Genomic DNA, 10,414 nt, shown 5'->3' with positions numbered 1-10,414 from the left:
CTAGTTCTCCTCCCACCGCCAACGGTGAGGGGACGATTCCCCTTTGGACAATTTTCTGGAACTTAGTTTCCTCCGCAAGGAGGAAAATTTGTCTCCAAGAACTTTCCGTAGGCCGGTGCTGTCCCTAGCAAAGGGTAGGTCCTTCCTCATGGCGGGCAGTTGTCCTGTAAACATTTCCCACTTGGCCAGGGCATCCACAGTCTTGTCTACCTGAGCCAGTTCCTCCTCGGAGACGTTCCTCTCCAGGGCAGCAATGCACGTCTCCAGCCACAGTTCATAGTCTTTGATGATATCTGTGGACTTGGTGGGCCCGGCCAGCTGGGGCTGGCTCTGCGCCTCCGCCAGCGAACACGAATGCTCGTCCTGTTCCAGCTCCTGGCCGATGGAGAGGGCCTGGCTGCAAGTGTCTGGCGTCAGCGGCTCGGACAAGGAGGTCACCACCTCAGAGTCGTTCTCGCAGCACATCCCCGAGTCTGAGCTGTATGGAAGGATGTCCTCCGAGGAGGACAGGTCTGCTGACTCTTTCCTTGGCCACGTGGACAACACAGTCTGTGTCCAAGCGTAGAGCTTCTGTGGAGAGAGGGGAAAAGGTTTCATGTTAGAGAGCAGGAGAAAACAGGTACACCTTTCCTAGGGTTTGTCAGGTCAGCCTGTTCCTCTTGGGACGCTACGGTCCCCTCTGCCAGGAGACGGATTCAGACAACTCGTGGCTCCCCTGCAGAGCTGGGGCTTTCTCTTGCCTCGTTTCCTTGGTCAGCATCTGTGGCAGTTCTGCCCTTGGTCAGATAAGGGATGTATCTGTCTTATTATTGAAGATGGTAGGAGAAAAACGGCACAAATTCATTCCTCGCTGTGTGGATATGATCCCTGTGAGAGCCAAAGCAGCACCTCCCCAGAGGAAGCTGTGTCATTGTAAAAGCTCCTGAGATAGCGGTGAAGAATCTTATTCCATCATGTTGTTAACTCCTGTGGTAACGTGCGTTTTATTCCCAAGAATAGCTCTTTGCCTCCTGAGCTGAAATGCACAAGTGGGAAGGCCGGGCTCCAGGAAAGAATTAATGAAAGGAAAACGTCTGAGACAATTTCCTTTTTAAATATTAAATGCTACAATGGGGCATATAACGGGTTGCTTCTGGCACATTTATTCCTTATGCTTTGGGGAATGAATCGCAGTGCTCCAGTCGTCGCTGCATAAAAGGTGATCTCCTTGGATAAAAGGTGATCTCCTTGGATCAAAGGTGATCTCCTTGTCTGCCTCATTGGCGTGGCCGGGGGGGTGGTGGTGGTGTGGTTTTTTTCAGCTTTTTCACACCTTCGTGCCCTCTTTCCTCATCTTTACTTTCTGCAGCTCCCAGACCATACCTTTGCAAAGCCCCGTGATTGCTTTGGGAAACACAAGGGTGACGGAGATGCCGGTCACCGCTCTGGGTCCGCACGTGCCCAGCGCAGGGTGAGTCGGGGTGTTTGAGAAGGGCAGGAGTTTTCCAGCCCTGCCGATCTCCTTTTCCCGGCTCCCTCCCCCTTCCCTCCTCCTTTGCTCTCTCTTCAGGCCAGTGACAGAGAGGATAAAGAGCTCAAATTGAGTGGGTGGGAGAAACGGGCCCCGTTTCTCATTTCAGTCTGTGCATGAAGCCTCGGGGGAGAATTTCGTCCAAGAATAAAATGGACTCTTTCAGCTAAGTTAATCCACCCTGCCCCCTCCCTTTGGGGCAAGAAAAGATGGAAAGGGACAACTTTTCTCCTGCCCCGTCCCACCTCCGATAGCCCTTCCCTCCCTCTGGGTTTAAAAAACAAAGGCGGAGCCGGACTGGGGAAGGGGACAGCAGAGCTACCAGCCCGTGATTTTATAACGTCTTTTAAAATTCCCAAGAGTGGTGAATCTGGGAAGGTGTCACAACTGCCGCTTAGCCCCGTTCCCAAGAAGAGAAAAAGCTGCGGAGATACGGATGTTCAAACAGTATATCCGGATTATTTGAGGCAAAAGGAGGGGATGATTGACTCGCGATTGCTACCAAAACCCCAAAATCTTTCCTGCCTCTTTCTTGTGGGTGGTTTGTTGATTCAGGTTTGGGAAGGGTTTGTAGGGCTGCAGCCTCTCTTTTCTGTTCTCCTATTTAACTAGAAAAGGGACAACCTCTTCGCAGTGTTAGCCTACCTGCAGGCGGGAGCATTTGAGGTGGATGCCCACCCCAGGTCGGTCGCTAAGAGTGAAACCTCCTGCCTGACACCTCCAGGGGCTCCCGGTTTGGCACTGGAAGCTCCCCAAACCCCTCTGCCATGGCAGCGCCATCACCCCCAGCAGCGGTGCTGCTGCGCTGCGGCCGAGCACCGGCTCTGCCACGGACACTGCGGTGAGGACGGAGCTAACCCAGCCTCTAACCGCACCTCCAGCGCTGGCTTTCCTCCTGCCCCTGCAAACTAACCCCGGCGCTGGGTGCAGGACAGCCTGGGCTGCTGCGGAGGCAGCAGGTGGAAGCGCCGGCTGCGGTGGGGAAAACACCAGGAGAAGGGATTTGCTTTCGGTGTTCAAGAGGACTCACGCTGGAATAAGCAGCCGTGATGCACAACCAGAGCGCGCTCCTGAGCGCAGCTCGGATAAATAAACGGAGGGGCTCTTCCTCCTGCCTGAGGAATGGCTTCCCGTCCCGCCTGCTCTTCTGCCCCTTACCTCGTCTGGGCCGCAGACTCCAGCGGCGTTACCTGCTCCTGGCCGGGAACAGCCTCGTGTCTGGCATTTCCTGGATTTGTCTCGAGTGTCTGGGGCCGTCTCGTGGCAGGTGGGGCTCCGTGCTAGCTTTCCGAAGGGAAATGGGGCTTCAGACTTGCACTTGGCCAACCGCAGCCTCTCAAAACACGCTTAGCGAGGAACTCTGCTGTCTGATATCGTCTCCAAATGCTTTGTGCTCTCTTCTGCCACGTTCCCTAACTATTTAATTCCTCTCTGGCGTTTATATTTCCTCTCACTGCTATAGGGAAGCCTCTTACAGAGTTTATCACAACTGTCTTACACCAGCTTGTACTGTATCTAGCTGAGCTTTGCCTTGTCAAGGCACCAGATGTGATATTTGGCAAGTGTATCCTCTCTTCAGGCTTGTGTTCATCGTCGCCAGAGGATGCTGAGCCAATTGCAGTATTTACTGCAGGTGTAAAGGTAAAAATGTTGCTAGAAAAGCTTCACGTAGATGTCAGTTCTCTTGTAGAAAGCAAGAGCTGGATGCTGACAGGTCGGGTGTTTAAATAAACCGGAGTTTAACCTTCTGGTGCTCTGGGCAATTTAGGCACCTCTCGGAGAGAAGCAGGGACCAAACACGGAGTCAGAGAGGGGTCTCGCCCGCAGACACACAGGGAAGCAGCAAATCCACACGAGAGTCGTGGGTTTTTTTCTTGCCCCACGTGCTTTGCCGCGCTTCTGTGCGGCTGGTTCCCGGCTGAATGAAACTAGAGGCATCCCCGCTCTCCTCCTGCTCGTGTCTTGTTACAAATACAACCCACAGGCTTTAAAATAGGCAGCCGTGGAAAATCCTGCCTCTGAATACATGATGTGTGTCAGACGGGAATTATAACCAGGGAGAAGATAGGGTACTGAGTGAGAATAGTGAAATTATTTATATTCCACCAGCCTTTTAGCTACGGAATCCCGCTTTTTAGACAACGGAGGTAGAAAACCCTTTCTAGCGCTAAGGAATGTCTGAGTGCTATTCCTGATGTTGTCTAAATGTGGTGTTAGCAGTTCTGTGGGTGGGAGAGAAGTGGCAAAAGATGAGTCTGGGACCCGCCACTTCTTAGGCAGTAATGATTCGGGACCTTTTCTCACGTCTTTAAACAGGAACTGCAGCAAAGTACCTGCCTAGTGTTTTCTCCCTGTTACCAGCGGAACCCGAGAGGCAGAAAACCGCGGTGGCCCATAGGAAAGGGCAGGGATGTGGGAATTGCTGCCCTCCCACTGCCGCTCTGGCTTGGAATCCGCCTGCCCTCGTTTCTGGGAGTGGGGAGATGTGGGCAGGCTGTTGTGCTGTGACCAGCCTTCTTGTGAACCCCCGAAAGCTCCAGAGCTTGCGTGAAGTGCTGCGTTAGTCACAGACCATGGGCACAACACCCGCCTTGTTTAGCTGTTAAGCTTTTTCTCTCAGCACCGTGCACCGAGAGCAGCGGCCGCGTTTAACGCGCCGCCACAGCACATTCAGCGCCGTGGTTTGGGGTGAGCCGCTCCGCTCCCTGCCCCGTCCCCTTGCTCCTGGCATGGCTGCGCGGGGTCTGTCTCTCACCCGGTAGCGCTCGACCAGCTTGAAGCCCACGACGTGCTGCAGCTTCCGAAGGCAGATGGGACACGGCTCCAGGGGCCGCAGCAGGGCTTCGTCCAGGCTGAGGGCGCCCTGCATGATGCACTGCAGCCAGCGGCAGGTCCCCAGCCCCATCAGGTGGCAGATCTCGTGACAGGTCACCTTTCGGGAAAGCAAACATCACGGGAGCACACGGTCAGTCCCGCTTCCCCTGCCCCTCTCCTCCTCCTCCGCCGTTCCTCCTTCCTGCTCCCCAACAGCCGAACCAGCGCATCGCTCGCCCCGGCACCCCCCAGCCCCGGGCTTTCCCCAGGTGAACCTTCTTCCCAGGTAACCCACCACCCATGGTTGTACGGTGGAGGAGGAGGGGTGGGTGTGTGTTTCAGAAGCGGATGTGGGAAGACCCCGTAGGCAGCGTGTTCAGAGCTCCAGGGCAGTGCTGCTGTCACTCTCTTCCTCAAGGACAGTAGTGTTTTTTAAGTTTTTTAAGGACGAAGACCAGTCCCACTGGGGTCTGCAAAGAGCAGCACCACCCACGAGAGAAATCTCTAAGAAGCTACTGGCAATAACAGATCTGGTTCTTCCAAAGCAGACGCTCTTAACGTTTGTGCCAAAGCAAAAACTAAGCTGGAATCCGCTGGCCAAGCGTGACTGCCTTGGGAACCGGCAACCAGGGAAAGGCTGAGGATGGAGGATTCCCCTCCTCCCATTGCTGCCTAACAGCATTCGAAATTACTACAGAAAGAGACCTCAGACCAGAAAATCCTGAGCAAATAGCAGGGGAGGCAGAGGGCAACGGCATGGAAGGCGCTGGTGTGGCTGCTCCACCTGGGACAGCTTTGGGAGAAACGCGAGAAGCAGAGCTGGCAGGGGGGAGATGCTGGGAGGAGGGAGGACAGCGCTTGTGAAGAGGACGAGTTGGAGATGAGTGGGATTTAAGGGCATCTGCATATAAATATACGTGCAAACTTGTCTTAGGAATTTTTCTCATCCACACATGTAAGCGGGGCTGGCACGTGGTCCTCTGCCCTTATGGATACCAGTGTCTGAGGAAGACACAGTCCCCCCCTTCCCAGCCATCCCTTAGGTAACACGCAACTCCCCTAGATATTCTGATTAACCTCCAAATACTGTATCAGCTAACAGATCCTACTGCACGTGAGAAATACCCGGTTTGCCCAAGCGTGAGCCCGGGAGCTGGGCAGGGGGGTTTGTCTCCGTGTCGCTCCATGCTGTAAGGCAAGTCCTGTAGCCTCACTATACAGCTGGTGCCATTAGTTTGCTGCAGTGGCAAGAGGAGTGAGAGTTGTCTACGCGGTTCACTGCAATACAAGCTCTGTAGGACTGCGGTAAGCGTGTGGGCTTAGCTGTGATTGCCTGCGTCTCCTGGGAGCAGTCTCCTGCCCGCTTCACCGGGCTGAGACACAGCCTGTGCCCAGGCCTGAAACATTTAACCCTACATGGCGAGAAACTGGGGGTGCAGGAGGTCGCTGGTCCTACCTTGCAGCACTGGACCATCTCTTGGGCACTGAAGAGCAATGTCCGGTCTCTGCTTTCATTGACGACTTCACATAACTCTTCCTTCTGCGTGAGTGGATTCAAGCTGCTACAACCAGCCTGGGGGAAATCCCCAGAAAATCTGGCAAAGCTGCAGACTCCCACTTCTGTAAAGAGAGGCACGTACAAGTTAGGCATCGGCTCTCTAACGACTGTCTCTCACCTTAGGCATCGTGGCAAGAAAGCTGTGGTAGCAGGGTCCCGTTGAGCACACGGGGCGTGATGAGACACCCTTCCCAAAGGTTTGTAGCACCTCAGTTACCTTTATCTGGATCAAGATCCTTGACTCCCCTAATTTTAAATTGGGAAAATCCAGTTCCTCTTATCGAGGGGGTGAATAGAATATTAAGGATAAGATTTGGCTATTCCAGTCCCCCAGGGAAGGCTTTTTGGTACATTGCTGCCTTATTCACACACCATGCTGGGAGACCAGGGGTCACCAATCCCACCTTGTCCTGGCAGGAATTTGCTGAACGTGAAGCTCCAGGTCTCACACGGGTAAAGGTCCAGCAGAGTGAGTCCAAGGACACACAGGGCATCCATGGGCTTGTTGTTCTTCAGGAAATTCAGGATCCCATCTGGACAAATGCACGAGAGGTGTTCATTAAAATAAAGCATCCCTAGAAGGCATGCAAGAGCCAGAATTTCTCCTGTTTGTTAACGGGAAGGAGGATGCAATCCAAGCCTCAAACAGGCAGAGCTGCTGCCTTCAGCATCTCGGATGCAGCACCATGTGTGGCCCATCCCTGTCAAATCAAAGTATGAGCAGACCTGACTTCTGAAGCGGCCCTGAGCACAGAGTTAAAACAAAGCAGGTGAATTCAGTAGTAACCCATGGAAACAAGCCCCTGGGAGCAGAAGAATTTCCCTACGGGCATTTCAGACCTGAGCTGGAACGGGCGCTGGGTCTGTGCTGAGCTCCTGCTGCCGTCGGTACCTGCAAACAGCTCGTTCCGGAGGGATGTTTGCGCAGGGCGAGTTTGGCAGCTGACAAACCCATTTCCCCGGGGAGCTGCGTGACACTCGAACCCAAATTTCCTAACATGAAAGGCTGGTGAGTTCCCCACCTGCACCACCCCAGCCACGAGTTTACTTTGGCTCCGGAGAAGAGCTGGGAGAGCTCGGACAACACCAAATCAACAATGCCTACCCGCGGAGCCCATCCCATCGCTTTGCAGAGCTGGACCTAAGTGTAATAGCACTGAAAAATACAAACAGCAGAGGGAAAATATGATGAAAGTCACTTTGTGTTTTATTCCTGTTTCCAGCCTCCAAGTTCTGGGTTTTCCATGGGAACAGGATTTCTCCCTTTTCACTCCCTTCCTCGTCCCCTCCCTGCTCAGGCAATGAAGGGCTATTTCAGGCGTTTCCTGAGGGAGGGCTCGTGCCCGCGTGCCGAGCTGATGTCTGCCCGGGCTCCTCGCTGCCAGGTCCTCACCTGCGTGAAGCTGCACCCTGTCCGTGTCCCGGCTGTGGCGGTAGCAGCAGTGAATGGAAGAGATGGAGATAGAGGGAAGGCACTTCACGCGGAGACCCAGGAAGAAAGACTCGACACAGCTCTGGAGGGAATCCAGCAGCGAGAGCCCGGCAGGTCCTTCGGTCAGGTCTAAGAAGAGAAGCTCTATTAATCAGTTCCTTAAATCCAGGGTGAACCATAAGGTCCAAAGGGGTTTTGTGGGTCTAGCCACAGCAACTGGGTTCATTACGAAGTTAATTGTTTACTCTGGGATGTGGCAGACGGCTCTAGATGGTGATACAGATACGGAGGAGAAGAGGGGGCTCCTCCTGAGAGGCGGCTCAGGGCATTAGTGCGCCCTCTCATTAGCAGAGCAGATGTGCTAGGAAGGTTGTCTCCTATTTAACTTGTGCAGAAAGATTAATGTGGGAAAGGGTGGTGGTTTTTAATGAACCATCAGGGATGGAGCTCCAGAAACGCTGTTTTATCCAGCATAGTTTTACATATATATCTATATAGGAGCGATTGGAGGAGCCGGGACTGTTTAGTTTGAGGAAGAGGAGGCTGAGGGGAGACCTCATCACTCTCTACAACTACTTGAAGGGACATTGTAGAGAGGTTGGTGCTGGTCTCTTCTCACAGGTAATTAGCGATAGAACAAGAGGGAATGGGTTCAAGCTGCAGCAGGGTAGGTTTAGGCTGGACATCAGGAAAAAATTCTTCACAGAAAGAGTGGTCGGACACTGGGATAGGCTGCCCAGGGAGGTGGTGGAGTCACCATCCCTGAACGTGTTTAAGACTCATTTAGACATGGTGTTAAGGGATATGGTGTAAGGGAGAACTTTGTAGAGTGGAGTTGATGGTTGGACTCGATGATCCCAAGGGTCTTTTCCAACCTAAATGAGCCTATGATTCTATATGTATGTGTCTATGCATACATCTATTCATAGCAAGTCTCACCCAGGGGCACACGTGCCATTTACAGGGCAGGTCTACTGATGGTTGTCATCACGGCTTGTGAGTCTGGACCGGGGGCATGTCAGAGCCTTTGGTATTACAGACCTATCTTTGCTACGGCAATTGCATTTTGCAGGTTGGTCCTCAGAAGAGGATGTTCGTAGCGCTCAGCACCACCCTCCTCCCTCCCGTATCTTTCCAGGTGGCTCAGTGAAGATGCCCACGTTACCTATAGGTTGGAGGTAAATGTGCTTTCGATAGAAGTTCTGCTTCCTCCTCAGCATGGCATGGTAGAACGTCTCAAAGTCCTCGGGGGCATCGGGATGGCTGAGGAGCCAGTCGAAAGCCGTCCGGATGAGCAGCGTGCAGAAGAGCGTTCTCTGCGGGTTGTAGGCTTCGGAGAGGAACAGCTTCTCTGCCCTGGAGAAAGCTTTGGTGTAGAGCTCCTGCAGGGCCGGGTCGGTGGAGATGAGCGCGTCCTTCAGAGCCCGGGGCCCGAAGCTGAATTCCTGAGCGTGTTTGCACTGCAGCATCGCGGAGAGACCCACTGGCTGTGGCACTGCCTGCAGGAGGGGACACAACCATCGACACGTGGCCTCGCGAGGGACCTGGAAACCTTCTCACGCTTTGCTCTCAAGGCAGTTTTCCCCAGGATCCCAGCTATAAGGTTTGACTGGGAGCTTATAAACGCTGTACATAGAGCTGGCCAGGAGCCCTACGCGTTTCCGTGAGAGAAGCTGTTACAGGGAGCTCTACATCTGCCTATATGTCACTGATTTATGGCCAATGTACCAGTAGATGGTGCTCAAGAATGCATAGCCCCATTATCGCTACCAGATGTCTGGATTAAATCAGATAGTTTGATTATTTTTTGTTGTTGTCGCTCCATCTCAAAGTCCCAGTAAGACGGGAAATACCTCTCTGTGTTGTACAACTGGCTGCGCTGGCGCTCCCATGATGTCGAAAGGTGGTGCTCCTTTTTGTTTAAGCTAAAACACACTCCTTGAGGCTGTCAAAGGTCCATGGCAGGAAAGAAGAGGTAGATCTTGGTCTTTATTTATCTATCAGAACCCTAAACTTCTGACTTACCTGAAACCAATGAAAGCAGCTGTTCACTGATGACAATTCCCTTGAACAGGCTTAAATCCTCGCCCTTAGGTATTGCCCCGGGGCATCTGCCGGCTCACAGAGCTGTTGTCAGCCTGCGAGATGCGGGAAGGTTTGCCCAGCCTGATCCACAGGTGGGACACGACGTGCGAGACTTGTGTTTGTTGGTGCTGCCCCTCTAGCGAGATACGTACGGGCCCATCGCCATCATGTCACCTCGTGAATAACTTCATGTCACACCGCGTTATCGTCAAGAACACTGGTGATGATGTAAAGTGGTAAATAAAGAGCAAACGAACGCCTGCAGCAGAAAGAAATTAATTCAGAACATCCCAGAAATATCCTCTCGGGGGTCCTTTCTAAGGCCAGCGTGTTCCAAAGCTGCAGAAGTCACGCATCCATTTCCCATTGCAGTTTACGCACTTACGGGTGTGCTGGTAGAGAAAGGGAAGAAAAAGGGGAAACAAAGTACAACGCCTATGGCTAACCTATGTCTGGATTTTTCCAAAGCCGTTCATTTTTTGTAAGGAAATCGTGCCAAGTAGAACTATTCTGGAGAGGTACCTGGGGCAAAGCTGCCTACCAGGGGTAAGTGTTCCACCTGGACGGAGCAGAAAGAAAACACACAGGTATGCGCACACAAAAGCACGGGGTCTCTAGAAAGTATTGGCTCCTGTTGGGCAAGTTAATGGTAACCTAAAGGAAACGAGACAAGCTTTCTGGGTGCATAAGCACGTGTATGAGCTGCTGACCATCACCATTATAGCAGCATTATTATTTTTCATTAATTTAGGAGGAACTGGTTAAGTCTATAATTTAAGCTTTCTGGCTGGATAAGCAAACGTATGAGCTGCTGACCATCACCGTTATAACAGCATTGTTATTTTTATTTATTTTAGGAGGAACTAGTTAAGTCTATAATTTAAGTGGGTCTGGAGCCTAGCTTTGTCAGGCAGATGATATTCAGTGGCCCTTGAGGACAGCAATATAACAAGAAAATTCAATATTTTTAAAAATTGTGCCAACATGAGCCAAAGTCTTTCCTCAGTAATGCAGA

The 10,414-nt window shown here is 52.4% G+C and overlaps 1 protein-coding gene across 2 annotated transcripts; it reads right to left on the bottom strand.

The window, feature by feature from the left end:
- Positions 1–8,912, bottom strand: AMZ1 (archaelysin family metallopeptidase 1). Of its 2 annotated transcripts, none has more exons than XM_054212161.1 (6): positions 8,480–8,912; positions 7,276–7,443; positions 6,287–6,415; positions 5,781–5,944; positions 4,266–4,442; positions 1–570 (listed from the first exon to the last, which is right to left on the bottom strand). In XM_054212161.1, the coding sequence occupies exons 1-6, from the start codon at positions 8,781–8,783 to the stop codon at positions 1–3; spliced, it is 1,512 nt and encodes a 503-aa protein (XP_054068136.1). In that variant the 5' UTR covers positions 8,784–8,912. The 2 variants fall into 2 exon arrangements, with proteins under 2 accessions (XP_054068136.1, XP_054068137.1); XM_054212162.1 differs by having other exon boundaries at positions 4,266–4,373.
- Positions 8,913–10,414: the final 1,502 nt, after the last annotated feature.

Source organism: Rissa tridactyla, chromosome 8 (genome assembly GCF_028500815.1).
Source record: "Rissa tridactyla isolate bRisTri1 chromosome 8, bRisTri1.patW.cur.20221130, whole genome shotgun sequence".
NCBI classification, from domain to species: domain Eukaryota; kingdom Metazoa; phylum Chordata; class Aves; order Charadriiformes; family Laridae; genus Rissa; species Rissa tridactyla.
Note: the sequence above shows the minus strand (reverse complement) of the source record. Positions and strands in the feature narration are given on the sequence as shown.

What these genes read in the sequence shown, in the direction of transcription:
- AMZ1 (XM_054212161.1), bottom strand. Translation starts at nt 8,783, where the DNA reads ATGCTGCAGTGCAAACACGCTCAGGAATTCAGCTTCGGGCCCCGGGCT. An exon ending in CAAATTCCTGCCAGGACAAG is followed by an intron (nt 5,945 to 6,286) that starts GTGGGATTGGTG and finishes CTCTCTTTACAG; the next exon opens with AAGTGGGAGTCTGCAGCTTT. An exon ending in AGATGGTCCAGTGCTGCAAG is followed by an intron (nt 4,443 to 5,780) that starts GTAGGACCAGCG and finishes CTTTCCCGAAAG; the next exon opens with GTGACCTGTCACGAGATCTG.